Source organism: Semicossyphus pulcher, unplaced genomic scaffold (genome assembly GCF_022749685.1).
Source record: "Semicossyphus pulcher isolate SPU_LCO1_2020_fin unplaced genomic scaffold, fSemPul1.0.p SCAF_28, whole genome shotgun sequence".
Taxonomy (NCBI): Eukaryota; Metazoa; Chordata; class Actinopteri; order Labriformes; family Labridae; genus Semicossyphus; species Semicossyphus pulcher.
Window position 1 is genome coordinate 3,618,943 of NW_027211702.1, and position 22,511 is coordinate 3,641,453.

At 40.7% G+C, this 22,511-nt stretch overlaps 1 protein-coding gene across 1 annotated transcript in view; it reads left to right on the top strand.

Moving 5' to 3' along the window:
• niban2a (niban apoptosis regulator 2a) overlaps positions 1–20,662 on the top strand; it is a 33,075-nt gene extending 12,413 nt beyond the window's left edge. Inside the window, exons 6-14 of the mRNA XM_069677219.1 lie at positions 9,497–9,612; positions 12,143–12,247; positions 12,336–12,498; positions 14,844–15,031; positions 16,460–16,615; positions 16,894–17,007; positions 17,309–17,416; positions 19,494–19,605; positions 19,731–20,662. Coding sequence (XP_069533320.1) covers positions 9,497–9,612; positions 12,143–12,247; positions 12,336–12,498; positions 14,844–15,031; positions 16,460–16,615; positions 16,894–17,007; positions 17,309–17,416; positions 19,494–19,605; positions 19,731–20,638 — 1,970 coding nt within the window. The 3' untranslated portion in view covers positions 20,639–20,662. The remainder of the gene's footprint in view (positions 1–9,496; positions 9,613–12,142; positions 12,248–12,335; positions 12,499–14,843; positions 15,032–16,459; positions 16,616–16,893; positions 17,008–17,308; positions 17,417–19,493; positions 19,606–19,730) is intronic.
• Positions 20,663–22,511: the final 1,849 nt, after the last annotated feature.

Genomic DNA, 22,511 nt, shown 5'->3' on the forward strand with positions numbered 1-22,511 from the left:
CACCTTCCTCCAGGATAAAGGAAATAACCTTTAAATATAGAAAATGCCTTTAAAATCATATGGTTGAAAAGATTCCCTAAGGATAAAGCCTTTTACATAATAAAACTTTGTCTTTTTAAATCAAAGTTTAAGGAATGTAATGATACGAGTTGCTCCTTTTTGTTGTGCAGGTATTTGTCCCAGCCTTTATTTGTTCTAACGTTTATTTGTGAATTGATGGTGTATGTGGAGGAGTGGAGGACACTGGAGCATTTTTGTTTGGTTGCACATTACAGGATGTTTGTTTTATTAGGGTGGAGAACTTCACTTGATCCGCTCATTCGATTCCTTCTTGTGCTGGCATGACTCATGTGTCATTGTGTGGAGACACAGGAGGCAGAGACATGCATGAGGATGTGCAAACATTTTTGGTCGTGTTGTCACACAGTTTCTCTCAGCTTGGCAAGACAACTTTGAGCGACACCTCTGGCCTTTGTGTAGAAGGATCTAAGATGGTATAAATGATTTGTGTCTACTGCAGATTTATCACCAACTTTTGATTGGCAGTTCAAGTAAAGTTTTGTGTTATGTCTGGAGTCCATGCGCTGCCATTGTTTTTAGGAAACTACTTACATTTCTGTGGTTGCAGCCCACGTGTGTGAGTGTGTGATCTCACACTGAGTCTACATTATTTATACATGAGACAGAGAGAATGAGAATGAGCGGGAACCTTGGGGGAAGTTGAGATAAAAATACAAAACTCAGATTCAAATATAAACAAACGGTTGCTGCAGTAACATGATTGGGCTTGTTTGGACCCTGCTGGCTGCAAAGGCAGGTGGTGTTGACGGAGTTTGTACAAAATGCATCAACTATATATAAAAGTTCTCATACAAATTATGAACTTATAATTTTTATTGAAATTTTTTTTTTTTTCTATTGAAAACCACATTTATAAATCAGATATATTACCACTTGCCAACATGATTACGTCATGGCACCTCAATAAGAATTCTGTACGTTAAAAATATATAATTATTATGACTTGAAATATTTTAGCCAAAGCTCATTTAAACATTTAACTTTACTTCACTAAATAGTAACTGAATTGTTATTTAACATGCACTAATACATTTCAGCAACAAAGCGCAAAAAGACAAGACTTTACCTAAGCTGACACTAATTTTCAAACATGCCAGTGAGTGAGCACACATAATTAGAATTGTTGGGCAGTCATGGAGCTACAAATAGCGGTGTTGGTAGTTTAACTACATTTCTCAATAGCTTGGTGGTAGCGTCGCTGTTTTCTAAATCATAATAGCTTTTCAGCAGCTTCACTCTCTTATTGATTTAAGTAGTGTCGTAGCATCCACCAAAGCTACATTTTAGCACAACAGCATTGCAGTGCAGCGGAGCTTCAATCTTTTCACAAACGTGCTACACACAAAGGCCCGGAATACACACATGGACAGAACCTTATGGACATGCACTTAAATACGCCCTGAGCAGTGGGGGGATCTGGTGTCGCTCAAGGACACCTCGACGGAGCAGGAAAGGAACTAGCACCTCTCCAGCTACCAGCCCCAATTCCATGCTTGGTCCTCATCAGGACTTGAACCGGCAACCCTCCAATTCCCAAGCCAAGTCCCTACAGGCTGAGCTACCGTCTACCAGGTAGACTCTACCTCGTCTATTATGTGACAGGCTGAGCTACCGTCTACCTCGTCTATTATGTGTTGCGGACAGAGGTACTTCTGTATGATGGTGACATCACTGGCTAATCCTTCAGTTGATGCCTGCGAGGTCTCACACAACAAACATTTCAGCACACTAGTTAAATGACTGAAATGCAGAATGCTGTAGGCTAGTTGATGATTTGCCAACAACCATTAAAATCATGTAAATCATTTAGCTAAAGATTAACCTGAATGGTTTTTTTTCCCAAAATGTTGGCTACGGCGTAAGGTGAGCCAAATGCTGTCGGGTAAATTGAGCGAGTTGTTCAACTAACGCTATAAAAAGATAATGTAGTTTAGTCTCTTTCTTTGGCCAAAATTATGTGATTGAAATAAAAAAACTAGCTATAGCCACAATTTATAGCCATAATTTTAGTACAGTATGACTTGGAATAAAATTAGTTCCCTTTAAAAGAAATAGCTTTAAAGTAGCGAGCTAATTTTGCTGTGTTGCTGTAGCTTAGCTTGCTACATTTCTCAGCGGGGGTAGCTTCAGTGTAGTGAAGCTTAGTTTAATGTAGAGTAGACTAACTGGTAGCTTAGCTTTCTACATTTCAGAAGTTACTTGTGCAGCACTGATAATTATTAATGTTTAAACATCTTTCCACATATGAAAGCTAATGTATGGATGATTCTTTGTGCTTAAAGGGATAGCAAGGGTGGACCATCATGCACAATGAGTCATTTATCAAAAAGAGTTCCATCAAATAACTTAACTTAAATAACAGAATCATGCAAGCAAGAGTGCACCTCCTAAAACTTCTGCTGAAACCAAAAGGCGAAACAATCGTGTATTAGAAACAATACAACTAAACTTCATCACATGTATCAAATGAAAAAACACACCGGCTCTTAGCTCATCATCAGGATGACAAAGTCGCTCAACCTGATTCAGCTTTGTTTTTGCACTAAGCCAGGTATGATTCCAACCAGCCATGAAGTCACAACGTTCTGCTTAACCACACGTGACTACGCTTGCAGCAGTCTGTCAGCGTTAGTTTGAATACCTCCACTGCTAACCCATAAGTGAGAACCAATAAAAAAGGGCTTCATTTATTCAATTGAGGAAAGGTTTGCTGAAAAACAGCCAAATGAGAGAGAATAAGAAGCCAAAAACAAACTACAGTGCATGCAACAAAATCTGCCTCTGTCTGTATCCTAGCTCAGCCTTTGCTTCCCAACATTACCTGTTGGGGCATGCTCAGTAAACGCCAGAGTCTCTCGTACATTCCAGCTGTGAGGCTGGGCTCCAGGAATATGTTGTAAGGAACAGAGTGTATAGCTGTTTTACTGTCGCTATGGCGGGTGTCAGCATGGATTGGCATTCATGTTTTTTGGCCTGTGCCTACACGCCCAGTCTCACCTCCGTCCTGTTGGTGTTTGAGGAAAACCAGAACTGGTAAACAACTTTTCCTGGGGCTGATAAATGCTTTTACAGTCTGACCCCCTGCCCTCTCTGCAGATTCTTTTACTCACTGGACTCAATAAATACACACACACACACGTTTCCACTTGCTGTACATGTCGCCAGTTCTGGCAGGGTGGATTTTGAAATGTAGTGGTTAAAGGTAGGGTGTGTGATTCTAATCCACCACACATTGTCAAATCCAGCAAATATGTCCTCTGCTAGCCATCCCTTCTGTTTGTGCACGGAAAAAAATAATCTGGTGTTCATTCAAAGCCCTGGCTCTGTAAGTGGAAGACAAGTAAAGTGACCTCAAAGTGAGCCACACAATAGTTGCCCATGGACATTTAGCTTACTTTCTAGTTTGTAGTCCAGCCCCCTTTTTTTTTTACCACTTAATACTCTACTCTTCTAGAATAGAAGCATTTGCAAGATATTCCTGAGCCGCATGGCATTTCTGACCTTCCGTCGGCCATCTTGATTTTGAGAAATTTCTGGTACACTTACAAGGGCTGGCCAGTGGGTGGCTGTGTATGGGATGACTTACTAACGTCTACTGAAGTGGCTGATGTGCAACCATACCATCAAAACCCATGCATTTAGTAGAAAACGGCTTTTGAATAGCGGTCCACTGTAGTGATCACTCTGCATGAAAGCGCTAGTATTGCAGCAACTGCTGTCGCAACAGTTTGCTAACCCACAACCTAACTAACATTAGTAATGTTACTGGCTGTGTTGTTGTTCACTCTATCATTGCATCATGATACTTGTAAAATGTTTGCAAAGAGTTTTAGAGTCAATATCTAATCAACAATATAAACACTGTCAGCAATATTTCTCCAGAATCGCAAACCACGCCTTTTAAACTCTGACATTTTATATTAAACTGCTATAATTGTATTTGAATGGACAGAACATCTGCGGCCTTGCACATGCAGAAGTAAGAAATCACCCCTGAGTTTAACACTTACAGAGCATGCACGTCGTGATGCAGAAAATGCTGCTGTACCTGCGAGCAGCACATGCAAAGCAGTTGTTCTACTGAACACTGACACTATTCAGCTGGCTCTGATAAGTAAAAACCACAGATTAAATGTCCACACTGACACACTGAAGATATATTTGAATCTACTAAAGCATTTGTTCTTTGATCCTCAATAACCTCCAGTAAAAAGATCAGTTGCTGCTTTGCATCCCCTTTACAGGATGGTTTGCAAAGCATCCTTATAATCATTTCTGTGACCTCATCGCACCATTTTCAGCCCCTCTGATTGGTCAACGTGTCAGTGTGGATGTTCTCAACACAGAGATAAACCATAAAAGACTAAAAAAGCCTGACTCTCAGTGCACTCACAGTCATCTATTGCATCTTGAAACGGAATGCATGAGTGTTTACGTCAGTGTTTACACTGAGGTAATGAGTAGTTTAGGTAAGATGATCAAATTGAAGTCTGACCACTGTTGATCACTGCCTTTCAGTAAAGACTCTTGCTAAGCCGTAGACTACAGTGGAGTCACCGTGTCCCTGTACCTCAAGTACATATAATTAACCTGGTGAGTTAAACATTATGACCCAGTAGCAGCCAGATGGAAATATTCCTCAAAGCTGGAGGCCTCAACATTATCTCAGGCTCAAAAAACACATCATTTTTGGCAGAGTCTAACATTTCATCAATAATTAGAAATAAATAAATAGAGAGATTAATTGGTGATAAAAGATAACCATTAGTTTCGGGTTCAATTTTTGCTACCTGACCAGCCGTTTGCAGCAGCCAGGATGATGCTGCATCACATTAGCAGTCACAGACTGCTCTGAGCTGCTGCTGGGCCTCTGGAGAGCCATCAATCACAGACAGCTCTCCACCCCCACAGCCTCTAAAACCAGTCAGCAGCCCTCTGCTCTGATCAGGCCTCAGACTATTTCAACTGAGCAAGAAAAGGTCTAATTTATTGGGCCATAAAATATAATTTAAATCCAGGCTTGTAGGTGTGTGTGTTTCTCCCCACACAACATGATTAAAAATGCTGACATTTATGTCCCCTATGGCATCCTCACCAGACAGTATAGGCTATATGAAAAAATAAGGCAATACAGGGTGCACTGCATTCACTCATATGCTGCTACTGAAAGCAGGGATGTGCAAAAATTGCATGCTAGGACTTTCCCCTAATGTGTTGGTGATGTCTGCGGCTGATGCTATGTTTCATGAGTGTTTATTGTACTATGGGTTTGGTTGGTTCCATAGGGCTGCACCGTATGGGGGAATTCTACTCATGCATGTCGATGAGAGCAGCAGCAGTGTGAAGAAGATAAAAACCTGCTTCATGTAAAGCAGGTGGCATAAAACTGAAGTCTAATCCGACTGTTTTTGAGATCCAAATGCTTGATGTGTTTTAGGATGTCAAATATATTAAAGTCAGAGAAACATGCACGCACATATTTGTGGATGTGAAAGCCTGGGAACACAGCCATGGCTACCTCTAAAATCCCACCAACCAGACCGTGGTGAGCGGGGCAGGGAGGGAAATGCCTCAAATAAAGGGACCGTGGTAAGTGCTGCCACATGTGCTATTTATACACACACACACACACACACACACACACACTGCAGAGAAACTGTAATCTGCTCCTTGATCTAGCTCGGTTCAGGCACATGGAGAATGTGTAGTGGTTTACAGGCCTGGCAGATCGTCATAAAACATTTTCCTTTGCTCTCATGAGCAACTTGCTGAGAAAGTGGGAGAATTCACCTTCAGGCCTCTCACAGTAGTGATCTAGATTTACGTGTGCCCTAAAGGTGTTCAAATCACTCTATCAGCATTCCAGAAATATATTCGATAATGCTGGTGGGATATTCTGTTATGTTAGAAATATATTGATAATGCAAGGTGAAAGAACATTAATGAATGTAGTCATTCATGTTGCCTGTCTTTGTCTTATTTTCTTTGGGGGATAATCATTCATAGCCTTGTTTACATATTTACAAATAATAATTATGCCATATTATTTATTTGCAGTTCCTTTTTGCAATGTTACCAATCACTTTGATACTAAAGAAAACTTAAAACACATTTTCCATCCATCCATTATCCATACCGCTTATCCTGTCCAGGGTGGAGCCGATCCCACTTGGCGAGAGGCAGGCCACACCCAGGACTGATCACCTGTCAATCACAGGGCTGACACATAGAGACAGACAATCTTTCACAGTCACATTCACACTTACGGGCAATTTTAGAGTCACCAATGAACCTAACCTAGCCTTTAATTTCTGCTCTAGAGTGTTACAGGAATTCAGAAAGATGATGATGACAATGAGGATGTTGTTGATGTTGATTAGGATATTCATGATGATGATATTGACCTTGTTGCATTGCACCAGTGTCTGATCGCACTTGAAGCTGTTTGATGGCACTTACAGACTTTGTTCCCTCCTGTCTTGATCGTTGCTTGTGTTGTATTAACTCTCAGATGTACGTCGCTTTGGACAAAAGCATCTGCTAAATGAAATTGTAACAAGATCTAGTTTTATTTGATTTTTTTTAAATATTGGCTTTCACAGGAGTATGTTTGGGGCAGATGTGCTCGAGAGACAGTGGTGCTCACCGTGTGCTCTTCTACCTCAGCTCCACACAGCATCTTCCACCTTTGCCCAAATTTGGATTTGACATGCTCGGTTGCATGCAGCAGTAGAGCACAGTAAATGCAGAGAGGGTGGGAAAGCATGCTCAAAAGTGCACATGGTGGCAGATATACGGTTGAATGTCAATTCGTGATCAGTAAGTGGAGGATGAGTGTTGTAAATAGTTGGTGGTGTAACATAATAAACATCTACATGTGAATCCCGTGCAGCTATCAGTCATGTCAAAATGTAATGCTAGTCTTGGCAGAGAAAGTAAAATAGCTTTTCCATGAATACTCAGCCATGTGAAACTAAATACATTATATTTGTGGGGTAAACTGGGCGGTTGACAGCTTGGCCCAGTGAACTTTAAAAGTCCATGTGGTTTTGTTGACATATGTTGACACATTATTAGTTGTGGGTCTGGAACTGACTGGTACAAGGATAGTAAACCATAAACCAGGCTGCTGCTTTATCCCTCAGACAATTTGACCTCATAATGATGGCTGGTCATCAGTCAGAAACCAATATGGCTGTCTGTGCCGCTATTTTCCCCCTGTGTCTCTAGCCTTAGTGTCCAGTGAAGTCTGATGAGAACTTGAGCCAAAACAAGCTAACTCATCCACCCTCAGCCAGCCTGCATATTTCCCTAGCCTACCAATTTGCATGCTTTCACTTTTTCTACAGTATGTACTACAACTGCTGTTACAAAGTACGTTCTTTGCTTGCAGAGTGAATATAATGCAGATATACTACTTACTACTGCCAGACTATGCAACATATCCTCATCTGTGCAGAGGATTGTGGATCTGATGCATGCTTGCATACCGCAAAATGCAACCAGATGTAGTTGGACATCCTGGTATTTTTGAGACTCTTTGAAATATATTTGACAACACATATATCCTTTCTCATACACACAAATATTCTTTCTGGTTCACTAAATAGTTGGGAAGTATTGGTATTGGAACACAGCCTTAGACGACTTCCTGTCTGGCCCTGCCTCTCCCCCTCCTTAATCTTTGGTCACTTCCTGTGTTTGTCAGCCTCCTCTGATTCACAGGCTTACAGCCACAGACAAAACAACTTCATTCAGACACTGAGGAAATAAAGCCACACACACGCATACGGCTGCTTGTGCACGACAGACTTCACTACCAGCTGTCCGTCAATCATATGCAGGAAACTTCTGCATTTTTTTCTCTCATGTTTTGGCACCTCTAGAGGAATCAGCCTCAGTCGTTGATGTTGTAATATTTCACAGAGAAAACATTAACTCAGGCTAAAATAAGTATTTACATAATTGCAGAATGGTGTCTTCCATTTACACTTTAGGCCTATTTCTAGCTGTCTTGCAGCACAACAATAATTTTTTTGCAATGTCGCTGGTGGTAATGCCTTTTGACAGATTGTTTCGGATTGTCATTTCGTCAGAGAATCAGTATCTTTTATTGCATAGCTACTTTAACTTAAACTAAATGTAGGGAGTCTGACCTAGTAATAAAATTGGTCTAATAGTATACATGGCTTAAAAGCAAACCAGACCATCAAGGAGAAGATTAAATATATCTTCATAGTTTTTTTGAATACCTGTTGTCATAGGGTCTCATTTTGTTTTGTAGTGTGTTAGAAAGTTAATAGGATGCACAGAGGATTTTTAACTAGAGAGTAGAAGGCACCTATGTACAGGACAGGAACCTACTGGTTTGTTCACAGGGGCCGTCAACAACATAAGAAGAATGTTCCTTGTAGTTGCTTTAGGAGTCTAAATATTTATTTTACCACAGCAAAATGGCAAAACTGCAGTAATAAATTTACTCCGTCACGTTTACTTTAAGTGTTCAGGTTCAAGTAAAAAGCTGAATAAAATGGATAAGCTTAACTTAGCTTAGCTTAAAAAAAGATATAAAGTGTCCAAATAAGGGCTGAAAACAGCAAACTCCTCCTTTAATTAGACATTCGTGCGTCAGAAGGACTGACTCTCGTGGCCACAGGAGAAAGCATAACCGAAGCGCCAGTCACATTTATTTAAAGACAGATCTGCTCTGAAGGACGACCTGCTAATTATAGAGAGGTTTTATTCCATACACCTGTTTATACGCTTTTGTAAGGGATGTATGACTTTCAGCATTGTGTGTCCCTCAGTGCCGTGGCCTTGAGAGAGGGACAGAGGCAGCTCTAAAGCTGGTGTATTTTCATCACTTTACACAACCACATGATAAAAACCAACTTCCTAAAAACACACGCATGTTGCCGGGTGCTTTGTGATCTGCTCCTATTGTCCTGTCTGCTGGGAGGGACAGTAACCATAGCAACCATATGAAATCTGTCCTCCAACAACCAAACTTCTTCCTGTTTAGAGGGATGACAAAGCTGTGTGTGACAGCGGCCATGTGCATGTGTTGTCCTACACTCCAGGGACTGTTACTGAGCATACTGCTGGCCAAATTTATACTTTCAGACCGTCTCACAGCATGACTCAGTTGTTATGGAAACTGTTGTTATTGTGGGAATCTGCATAGCCAATAAAAAATCCACATTTTCCTTCATCTCCTACCAAATAAGCATCTATTAAGTCATTGCAGGGCATTCTGTGACCAGCACAAAGAAATCATGCAATGCAAAAAAAAGCATCCTGTGACCTCGCTACGAAGACATTTCGGGAAATGTTCAGTAATTACATGCAGTTGGCGTCCATAAAGTGTCTCTTTCTATAATGTAACTAAGCATCTGCTCTTTCCCGCCCCCAACAGGTCTGCCAGAGGAGCGCACTGTTCAGACGCCAGCCTTCACTGACGCTGTGAGACTTTACAGACAAGCCAAGGGACACTACGGGACCTGGGATATGATGTGCGGAGAGCCCCCACAGGTCAGGAGCTCAGATTAATTACATTACAGCTGTGTCCTAGTTCAGAGGCTGGATCTTCTTTAGTTTGCATTTCAAGATCTAAAAACAGGGCCACAAGGCCTGTGCCTTTTTTTAACGGTCAAACATATTGTAAACTTGGATGGTATGAAAGTTGGCCTTGTTTCCCACTGGCACAGTTTCTACAAATTGCTGGTGGTTTGATGCCAAATTACTGGTGATACACATAAAAAAAGTTATGAAAAGGAGAGCCTAAATGCACCGTTAGTGTTGGACAACCTCTTTTTGGTGGTTCAGCTCTCAGAAGGAACCACCATCAGGATCCATATCTTTCAGAGGGTCGAGCCCTGATACATTTTAGGTCTTCCTCTTGAAAGCAGGGTTGAAACTAAGTATATAAGGGCTCAAACTGCACGCTTGCTGCAGGTGATTGTTCAAAGAGCTTCTCAGGAACAATTACCAAACAAAAGCTGCGAGTACCTGTCCAAAGTTCAGGTCCAGGCCATAGTTCAAACTATTGAGAAGCTACAGTGATGGATGACCAGATGAATACAGCTCAGGAAAACACTGCGTCTGCATCATGAACAAACACCCTTACGTCACACTAAAGTACACCTACACAAGACCTTCAAAGAGACTGTCAGCAGCAAGACCCCACCCCTTAACATACCAGCATTCACAAGGACACACGCGCACTGTTAATAGGGGTCTCCCCTCTGAATGAGACCCTTTCAGTCCCCTGTTGGTGCTTCATAGTGCCTCTGTGTGTTTATGGCAGTCACCTTATTAATGTTTAAGTTAAGTTCCTGTCTGTATCCGGTTCTCTCTAGTTCCCTGAACATTACAGTGTTTTCTCAGCTACATGAACATGTTAAAGCTGCAGTACAATGATAATATTTGTATTAACAGTGGATTAAAATGTGATGATAAAAGAGCTAATTTAAGCTCAAACTCTTGTAAATTTCTAAAACTAATTAAGAAGAACTTTTAACTAGCAGATGACAGTGTTATGAGACACTTCAGGAGAAAAGAGTATTTCAGGCTTTACAGTAAGACTTTTTCCTTTTGCCAACATATCTGTCTTTCAAGTTAATTTTTAAGCTATCATGTGACGAAGAATAACATGCAAATGATCATCAGTACTTTACATATTTTGAATCCACTGGGAAAACAACAGAAGAAGAGCTCAGCTGTTTTATTGTTATCTATATTTAATCAAAATTACACATGAAACATTTCTTTGTCAACAAGACATTTTGACATGCACAAAAGTTGTGCCCTGGCTTTTTAGGACACCAGAGCCATCATTGATTTTGACAGTATACTCAGTATACAGTGCGTTTCCTAATAAAACACTATAAAATGTCTGCTTTATTAAAAGCCCATTAGCCTTAAAGATAAGTCATACAACAACTTAATTTTGACATCTAGATCTGTGGTTTACAGGTTGATTTTTAACCTCTAAGTCAAAATAAGTGACTGTTGAGTTCAGTTTTTATCATAGATCTATCAAGACAGATGTTAAGTGTTGCACAAACTATATTGTAAATGAGATATGAGAGCAAGAGATGACAAATCGCAGCCACCAACGTCACAATGAAACAATTTTTATTAAAGTCAAAATGAAACTGCATTTTGAGTTTTTGGCTTCTGTATTGCAATATATTCTGGAGTAAAAAAATATAGCCAGACGGGACATAATGAGAGGAACACATGAAGATACACTGACATGCCACACTGTTGTTAGTTAGCTAACTCATGAATCTTAACTCGCTTAAAATTTTAGGGTGGATGTCAAAATGTAATTCATTGAAATTGTTTGATTCAAGCGATAACATTTGCACAATGCGACCCAGGATGTGATCAAACGGGGTTCTCACATTATTACTGCCAGACAAACATGCAAACAGACGAGTTGATGTACCTGTTGTTTGCGAGGCCTTTCTTTTCCTCTGTTTGGAAAAACTATTCTGCTTTTGTCAGAGCCATTCATTACCCGGCAACATGTTTCTCCAAATATTTAGTCTAGCTTTGTTCAAACTTCATGGAGGTGCAGAGCTTTATAATGTGTGTATGTGTGGCAGTTATGAGGGCAGTGCCACTGTGACCAGGTTTCCTGCCTGTCTGTATCCATCTGTGTATCATCTCAATCGCCCCGCTGTGTCCATGTGACCACAAAGGAAAAGGGGTCTGCTTTTTAAAGGTTTATTTTTGTTTTTCTTTGGGTGGGGGATATTACTTGTTTTTTACTACAGCTGTAGTGTAAAAATCTCCAGTTGGCCCATTGCCATCGTGAGTATAACATCCTGCAACTGGTGAAAACACAGGCCTGACGTTGCAGCTTATAGCGTGAACAAAAAGGACCATTATGAAGAAATCAATCCACTTCAGTGCAGTCAGATTTATTCTAACCTTATGCAAGGACAAGCAGACATTATTTCTAAGTAATTTTATGTTTAATAAAACATTTAATATTATAAAGATATTATAAAGAAGTGTTGATGCATAAGTATTGTGTGTTTTGTGTACACAGATTCTGGCTAACCTGGTGATGGAGACCCTCCACCCGGAGCTGAGAAACGTGATTGGTCCTCGTCTCAAGGGGAAGATGCAGCAGAGGCAGCGGAACTGGATGCTGGTGAGTTCCTGTCTAAGTGTTCAGACGGTGCACTGCAAAAACAGGGGAGACTCAAGCAAGTCCAAACCACTTGTTTTCTCTCCTTCAGGTCTCTGATGCAGTCTACAGGCAGGTGCTGGCTCAGACCACCGGGCAGTATGATGCACTGGATGAAGCCTGTGAGGCCCAGAGGGCTCCGCTGGACGCCCAGCTGCGGACCGACATGGACCAGATCATCACGTCCAAAGAGCATGTCAGCAACAAGATACGAGGTGAACAAAGAAATACATATGACAGTCTGTACAGCATGACTTATTATTTTAACTGTGCACTGAAGGGTTGTTATAATCAGATGTTACAATGAGGACGGGATGGTTTTGGGTGTTTCCATTCATGCTTAGGCTGGAAACAGGAGACAGACAATCCATGATGTTTTGGTCTATGTGTTAAATATTTTCACTTACACATTAAGTGGTGTTAACTAACCTTTTGATTTAGTATGCAGTCAGAAACCTTTTTACATCAAGCCTTTAGTTTAAATGTGGTTTTAAAGTCTATTTTCCTGTTTAAACCTTTTGTCAAAAAGCATTTACATGACCATATTTCATTGGTAAGCATGTCCTCACTATGGATGTAATGATCAATCAATCTAAACTGATAAAGGAATTTAATGATCAATCACCCAATAATATCAATGCAATGTGAAAACATTGATCCGTCTGATCATCTTTATAATAAACCTTTATTTTGAAATTCCCATGGCTCATCAGAATCAAAATCAGAATCAGGTTATTGCCAGGTAGGTTTACACATACGAGGAATTTGTTTTGGTGCAGAACAATTAACACAGAACTAGAATAAAAAAGACTCAAATAAAACAAGATAAAAAATAGGCAATAAGGATCAATATATTTATATATATATAAAAAACAACAATATGTATACAAAATGCTGTATGTACTACAGGTGTAATTAAAAACTGCAGGATATCTGTGAGTGTAAAAAGTTTACTATTAAAAATAGTACAGTGGGGGGGGGGGGACTGTTAAGTTTTTATGCCTTTCTTTTTTAGAGAGAGGACAGTGGATAGTGGCAGAGATGGGGATGACATGCGGCAAAGGGGCAAGGGCGGGAGTTGAACCTGGGGCCGCCACAGCGAGGACTATGGCCTCTGTATATGGGCATCAATTTAACCACTGAGCTAAACTGGTGCCTGAATTGTGTGATTTACATCCCTATTCCTAACATTCATTAGTCATTGAAATGCACTTTTTTGGGCCATTTTGCCTTTATTAGATAGGACAGCTGAAGAGAGACAGTAAATATGGGGAGAAGAGAGTGGAGGATGACATGCAGCACAAAGAGAGCAGGAGTGGAGCCTGCAGCTGCTGTGTCAAAGTGTGTAGCTGTGCCTGTGTATGGGGCGCCTGCTCTACTGACTGAGCGAAACCAGCGCCCTGAATTGCACTTTTAAAACAGATTAAGCTCTGTTTTAATCCAAACAACTAGATGTGGTTTCCCCTGTAAATATCCAAAAGAAGGCTCACTAGGAAGTTGTGTGCTGTAAAAACCATCAGAAAGCTGTGTTTACTCTCTGAAAATCATTAACCTAATGTACAGAATCACAGCTCCAAAAAAGTAGTGAGCAGGGGGGTATAGGTAAGATTTTATTCAACACAATAAGATCCAGGGAGTGACTGGTGAACATTGTGTACGAAGTAAGGAATGAAAAAGGACTGAAAGTTTTACGCATGTACACGAAACAATACAGAAGGACTTGGTTAACCCTGTGCACACTGTAATATGATCTTCCAGACCTCAAGTGCACACTGCATTGTTCGCCTCATTGAAATGGTTTCTCTGGTTCATGGATTATTGGCACAGAGAAGCGATCAGTCTGGTCACTGAATAACGCCACACCGCTCAAGTTTCTGACAACTTTATTCTGACATTTTGCCCCAGCAGGCCTTTCCTCTGTTTCCTTGTTTTACTCTCTGCAGTTTTTACTCTCAATTTTCATTTAGTAAGTTTGTTGTTTCCTCTGGTCACTCCCCTGTCACTCATTCATTCTGATTGATTACCTTTGCGCGTCAGCATGTCAGCTTTCTATTCAAACATTATCTTGGCACAAGCTGCTCTTTTTTTTCTCCACGTCTGCTGTTTCCCATTGAGCTAAAGTGGCAGAGCTGCATTCCCTCACCTGCACTGTATGGGCTGTTTCTGACTTCATCCCACAGATCAGAGATGACAACACAAGTCCGCTGCACAAAATGATGCAAGGTCGTGTTACATGAAGGCAATGAAGAGATTTCAGAGATGTAATCCAAGCCAGGAAATGTATTTTGTCGGCCTCTTTTAGCACAGATTATGTGGTGTGAAATTGGGTGTATCTTGCAGGGCTTCCATTGAAATGACACAATTGTCATTGCAAACATACCAACCATGTCAACTTGGTATTGAACAATACACTGTACAATGTGATTAAATATCTGAAGAGTTCATGTGAGGTCAGAGCCATGCCTTTGTGTTCCCTCATGCTTTCATTGTATTGTTATTTTTCCCAAGCATCTTATCGTGTTTTTTCTTCCATCCTCCACCTGTCGCTGCTGGCGTGCAGCTCTGGTGTTGCCCAAATCAGAGCAAGTCCTACGCAACAACATCCAGCCCTACATCAGCTCCATCCTGGAGGCCCTGATGGACCCCACCAGCCGAGGATTCTCTGAAGTCAGGGACGTTTTCTTCAGGGAGCTGGTGGAGATCAGCAAGAACTCGCTAAACGGAGGGGGGAAAGAAAAACTTGGGGAGGTGAGTCCTGTTTCAATGGCTGCAAATATTCACATCACTTTTTCTTTATGTGCAGATGCACATTTATTGTTTGATTTAAGTGTTACATGGTTCATAATAATCTGGCATCCCCAATAACACAAGTCTACATGACACATAGTGGGAAAAGTTTGACTAGTCATACTTGTAATTTCATGTCTTTTATTGTATTATAGCCACGTATTCTTCGTTGTTTGTCAGAAACTTTGTTAATGTGCTGCTGCCTCTCTTGGCCAGGACACTCTTGAAAAAGAGATTTTTAATCTCAAGAGCTTTTTTTCTGGTTATATAAGGGTTTTACTAAATAAATAAATAAATAAACAGGAGGCTAGTGTTACAGTACATTGTTTTGTTTTGCCAATAAGAGAGAAGGAAATTTATTTTCGGAGCATTTACTCCTACTTACTGCTATTGCAGACCTAGCAACCTACCAAATGATGGTCTACTTACCTGTGCTCAATAGGCCTGTACACTCATTGCCCATGACTAGAGTCTTCCACAAGATGATGTGCTCTCCTACACCCTCTGGCGTACTCATATTCCAGCAGTATTCAGACGTATCACGTCCATGTATTTGGAGGATTGGCTTTGGACGGAGGCCTGAGAGGAAGGGCTGGGATTTTTTATCTTCGGGATACTTTCAGAATCCAACTTACTCTTACTGGTTCCTGCAAAGTCACCTACCCTAACTTTAATCCTGCATTAAAGGATTTTTGATCAGGATTCCACAAAAAGTCAACAAATACACAATCCAGATTTATTTCAGTTATATTTATAGCTAGTGTTTGAGCAAAAAGTTAAAGCTAAAAACAGCTCTCTGCTGTGATTTTGAGTTAAAACATTCAGCTAAAAGAGGCTAGAAATAATTGCTTGGTGATTATTTCCTTAGTTTTGTCACTATCCCCCCTTCCATATTACATTTAATTCACTGTTAATATAAGAAAATTGATTAATGCCGCCCCTAACATACACACTGTTACCCCTGTTACATCATAGGCTGTAACAGGAAACACAAAAACACACTTTTTTCCCAAGTCTAGCTGATAGTTTACCTGTTTTTTCAAACATAAATGTCTCTCAGATATGATCCTCACTCAGCTTTATACATGTTAACAGGAGAATATGCAATGATGGATGAATTACCCATCTCTTGTTGGGAATTTACTCCAATTTGGGCTTTTGTTCGAGAATATAACAAATACATGAGGTCAAATCATCAAAAGATTATTCGAGAGCACAAAAGTGTGTTTGTTAAGCCTTGGCTGCGTTAGTGCTCGTCTTTAATCAGAGGTCAGGAAGTGTCCTTAGCTGCTCTGTGTCCAAACAATAGACTCAACCAATAGACTCCCCTTGAATGAAGCTTCTGCCACCCTGATCACCGTTACCCTCCTCTGTCTGTCCTCCCCTCAGCACATGGAGAGGCTGTCCATGCTCGCCTTCCACCCGGTGAAGATGCAGAGCTGCTATGAGCAGATGGAGCAGCTGAATCTGGAGGGGCTGCAGCAGAGGTTCGACGTCTCCAACCCTTCAGTGTTCGTCAGCAGGGCTCAGATCCTCATGAGGGAGGTGAGGCGCTGCAGCAGTTCTCTCTGATGTAACACAAAGAATTGGCATGTACAAAAGCAGAGTCTGGATTCCTGAAAACACTCCCTTGTGTCTAGTACTAAAACACGCAGCAGCAACCTGATCCTGTGAAATCTCTACTTACACCTGCTGGACAAAAAGAGTATTACAATTTGTGATGGCATACTGTCTGAGCTGAAGCTAAACTGTGGTTAAGTTTTAAGAGAAATATTAATACATTTTTTGTGCTACGTTATAAACCTATATTACCCTCCTGACAGCAAATGGACAATGCAGTGTACACATTTGAGCAGCTGCTGAACCAGTCTTTAGAGGCCCAGGGAGAAGACGACATGTGCAAGACAATCCAGCGATGCCAGGACAGGGTTCTCAAGGTAAAGTCGGAAATTAAAAAGACGACTGATATAGACAAACAGTTGGCGAGATGGATGGATGTCTCCTAAACCTTACTACTAATGGAAATCTTCTGTAAGGATGAGTCAGATGATTTAGATGTCAAAAAACCTTGACAAAAAAGTTTAATCTTTAAGGTTTGTTTTGTCCAAAAGTGTCTGGATATTTTATCACACCCAAGTGTGAAACTGCAGTTAAAGCAGAAGCAGAGTGAAATGTTTAGGTTTATACTGTATCATTTGTGCAGTGACCCATTGAGCTCTTTGTGTGTTTCCCTGTCAGAAATATGATTACGACAGCAGCACCGTGCGAAAGAAGTTCTTCAGAGAGGCTCTGCTGCAGATCATCATCCCGTACATGCTGCAGCAGCTGTCGCCATCCTTCTCAACTGTGAGTTGCACCCAACACAGCCACACATCCCCTCCCCCAACACTTTATCATTTATACATTTAAATTGCATGCATTACAGGTGCATCTCAAAAAATTAGAATATCGTGGAAAAGTTAATTCATTTCAGTAATTCAATTCTAAAAGTAGAACTAATTTATTATATAGATTCATTACACATAAAGTGAAATATTTCAAGCCTTTATTTCTTTTAATATTGATGATTATGGCTTAGAGCTTATGAAAACCCATAATTCAGTATCTCAGAAAATTAGAATATTGTAAAAAAGGTAAATATTGTAGACTCACGGTGTCACACTCTAATCAGCTGATTAACTCATAACACCTGCAAAGGTTTCCTGAGCCTTTAAAAACTCTCTCAGTCTGGTTCAGCAGGCTACACAATCATGGGGAAGACTGATGACTTGACAGTTGTCCAGAAGACAGTCATTGAAACCCTCCACAAAGAGGGTAAGCCACAAAAGGTCATTGCTAAAGAAGCTGGCTGTTCACAGAGTGCTGTATCCAAGCATATTCATAGAAAGTTAAGTGGAAGGAAAAAGTGTGGTAGGAAAAGTTGCACAAGCAACAGGGATGACCGCAGCCTCAAGAGGATTGTCAAGCAAAGCAGATTCAAGAATTTGGGGGAGCTTCACAAGGAGTGGACTGAGGCTGGAGTCAGTGCATCAAGAGCCACCACACATCGACATATTCAGGACATGGGCTACAACTGTCGCATTCCTCGTGTCAAGCCACTCCTGAACCAGAGACAACGTCAGAAGCGTCTTACCTGGGCTAAGGAGAAAAAGAACTGGACTGTTGCTCAGTGGTCCAAAGTCCTCTTTTCAGATGAAAGTAAGTTTTGCATTTCATTTGGAAATCAAGGTCCCAGAGTCTGGAGGAAGAGTGGAGAGGCACAGAATCCAAGTTGCTTGAAGTCCAGTGTGAAGTTTCCACAGTCAGTGATGATTTGGGGAGCCATGTCATCTGCCGGTGTTGGTCCACTGTGTTTTATCAAGACCACAGTCAATGTAGCCGTCTACCAGGAAATTTTAGAGCACTTCACGCTTCCTTCTGCTGACAAGCTTTATGGAGATGTTGATTTCATTTTCCAGCAGTACTTGGCACCTGCCCACACTGTCAAAAGTACCAGTACCTGATTTAGTGACCATGGTATTACTGTGCTTGATTGGCCAGCAAACTCCCCTGACCTGAACACCAGAGAGAATCTATGGGGTATTGTCAGGTGGAAGATGAGAGACACCAGACCCAACAATATAGACGAGCTGAAGGCCGCTATTAAAGCAACCTGGGCTTCCATAACACCTCAGCAGTGCCACAGACTGATCACCTCCATGCCACGCCACATTGATGCATTAATTCATGCAAAAGGAGCACCGACCAAGTATTGAGTTCATACATGAACATACTTTTCAGAAGGCCGACATTTCTGTATTAAAAATCCTTTTTTAATCGGTCTTATGTAATAATCAAATTTTCTGAGATACTGAATTTTGGTTTTTCATTATCTCTAAGCCATAATCATCAATATTAAAAGAAATAAAGGTTTGAAATATTTCACTTTGTGTGAAATTAATCTATAAAATATATGAGTTTCACATTTTGAATTGAATTACTGGAATGAATTAACTTTTCCATGATATTCTAATTTTTTGAGATGCACCTGTACAGTAAACAATATATGGGACCCATTAAGGCTGTCCCAAAGCAGACCACTGTCAAAATGTACACAAGAAACTATAGCTGCTAAAACCAGCAGTGCAAGAAACATAAGGAAAAATAAGAGCACTAAAAAGAAATAATAAAACATGGATAGCTAATTTTAAGACCTTTGTTTGTATTGTACAGGAATAAGGGCTAAGGACTAGGGCCCTAAAAGGATATACACTCATCTTTCTCCAAAAATGCTTATCAGCATGACTTGGCAGAAAGCTGATTCCCAACAGAAATATTTCTTTGGATCAGAAACACAAAATAGAAAAATGTTGTAACTGATTTGTAGGAAATGCATTGACTACAGGAAGCTTTATAGAGCCAATTTCTGCCTTGTGACCTGCAGGAGCTGCCTCGCTTCAAAGAGCTAATCTTTGAGGACTTCTCCCGTTTCCTGCTGGTGGAAAATATGTTCGAGGAGGTGGTGCTGCAGTCCGTCTCTAAGGACATCATGATGGGTGAGGGCCAAGAGCAATTTAGAAATTATTGTTGCCATCACAATAAAAGTAGTATTTAGTAATGATTTTTCATCATTATCTAACAAACACAGTAACTGATTTTCTTGTTTTCTCTCTTTGTCCAGCTGTGAAGGAGGCAGCTGTCCAGAGGAGACACAACCTCTACAGGGACAGCATCATTCTGACCAACAGCGACCCCAACCTGCACCTGCTCGGAGAAACTGATCAAGTGGACTGGGCTTCTAAATTTGGAGGCAATGAGCCAGAGGGTCCTGTCGGTGGGGGAGGAGGGGGTTCTGGGAGCAGACGCAGGCAGGTGGTGTCCATGATCCAGTTGGACGGGGTTCCTCTGCCGTACGAGTCCTGCATGGAGGTCCCAGGGGTGGATCTTATCCCTGAGGAGGGTCCCGAAGTGTCTGAGGGCAAAGAGGAGGACCAAGAAGAAATGGAGGAGGAGGTAGAGGAGGACCTAGGTCCAAAGTCTCCTGACAGCGTGAATGAAATCAGAGACCTGATAAACCCGGTGGTGGAGATGGTGGTTCCTGAATCAAAGGAGGACAACAGCGACGAGACCAACGGGACAGAGCCGCCCATAAGCACCATCACCATGGAGGATGGGGTGCAGGAGGATGTGACACATGTAACCACCTTGGTAGAGGACGTCCCCAGGAAATCCCCGAGAGAAAAGTCATCCCCGCAGACAATCCTGAAGCAGCTGAAAGGAAGCAGGAAGCAGAAAGCTAACACAGAGCATCAGGAGGAAGCAGGCATCACAAACACCATCGAGGACATGGAGATAGCGGTGCAGGAAGACGACAACGAACGGATTGCTGACGTGTCTGCAGCAGAATCAGATTCTGAGTCGTCTCCAAAACCACCACTCGCTACAGACTCCAGCTCACATGGCGACAGCGGCTTCCAGTCACCGACCAATGAGGGTCTGGATGAAGGTGAGCCTCAGCCAATCACAAACGGTCTGAACGGAGAGGACAAAATTATCGACCCAGTAGAAGTGGAGGTGGCTGTAGCGTAGGAGGACGATCCTCGAAAACTTTAAGAGAAACTTTAAGAGAAATCAGCAGCACGAACATCTCATGTAACAGAATGAAAAAGGATTTATTTAAAGGTCTAATTCAAAGCATTGTCTTTTCCTAATTATTGTTGATACTGTACACTCTTACATCCCTTTAGACTAAGTTTTATTTGGTGATTGGTTTCTCTGAATGCAACACAGCGTATCGCAATGTAAGTTTTCTTCTTATGTATATGTTTAAATATCTGATATATAAGTAAAGCTCTTTTATGCTACGTCAAAAGGATCAGGGGTTTAGAAGTTCACTTAATAATCCACATTTTTATCTTACAAAATAAGGGAGGAACACTAAACAACTCCATCTCAGTTATTAATGTCTGAAAAATGATGTTAAAGGGGTTTACCTAAGTCTTTTAACTTAACAGGAAATGATTTTCTAAATATAGCTCAAATCTTTACAGTGAAATTAATCACCATTCGTGCCTTTAACTTTACCGCAGGTGAATGTTTTGTTCTTTCATGATCACAGCCTCTACTTGGGCAGCAGGGGGTGCTACAATTAACCTTTAAATGTTGTATGGGGTCTCTTGTCACTATTTTTTTTTAATACTGGTATCTATTTTTATATATTTTTTTTTTATATGAAGTTTGTTTACTTTGGAAGTTTTCCCTGTACACCAAGTGGCCTTCATGTTTCAACACTAGACCTTTGTGTTTCACTGTCATGTTCCACTGTGATAGGATGTTGACTTTTCAGTGCAACAAAACTAAAATGCATTTGTTTCCTGTCTCTTTGCCCGTGGGCGTGCGTGATCTGTTAGTAACCGCAGTTTAACTTGTAGGTTTCTGATGAACTTGTAATCGGATCTACGAGGTAGATTGTTGGCTTCTGATGATGTGTTTCAAATGTTACAGATACTTTTTTCCAACTTAATCGTAAGTGCATTAAATCAAACACAAGAGTTAAAATTAATTGTATTTAAAAGCAATCATTTTTATTTAATTATAATTTCACTCTTTGGGTGAATATAATTTTTTTGCTGTTTGAATAGAGTTGCTTTTAAAAAGGTCTTTTGTCCTTATCTTTTTTTTTATATAAAAATAAAACACAATGATAGTATGGAAGCTTATTGCATTTATATGGGGGGAAAATCTGCCTGTTTTCTTCTTCTTACGAGATAAAGATAACGCTATAACGAGAAAATTCACATGGGGAAAAGCTGCGCACCTCTTCATCACCACCCCCCTGACGCAGGGGCAGATTTATATTTCTCTCGTTTTTACATTATCTTTATCTTGTTATAACTTGATCTTTTCTCGTTATAACGTGATGTTTTTCTTGGAATAACAAGAACACAGGCAGAATTTTTTCCCCCAACACCTATGCAATACACTTCCGTAATAGGGAGTACCTATTATATTAAATGCAAAGAACATTTTCTTGTGTAAGGAAAATTGCGGAAAGCTTTAAGTGCTAGTATTCTGCCTTTCCCTGAGATTTATCTGAAAACACACCTTTTCCTGCTGTTTTGCAATTAGGAGGAATTATTTGTACCTAGCTGTTACTAGCAAAATTAGCTGCATTTTTTGGCTATAATTCAGCATGAACAGTGTTAAATTTAAATTGCAGGGCTCCAGAGGCGGATAATGGCACATTTGGCTTGCCATAGAAAACTATGTTTTGTCACTGAAAATCATGGCACGAAACACTGATGACACAGGTGGGGTGTTAATCCAGGTTTAAACTGTACATTACATTTAGACTCCTGTATTATATCAGTCTGTAACTAACTGCTTGGAAAACACACACAGTTAACTGGGAAATATTTGGTAGTGATTGTATTTTAAGGGAGTATTTTTTCTTATCATTTCC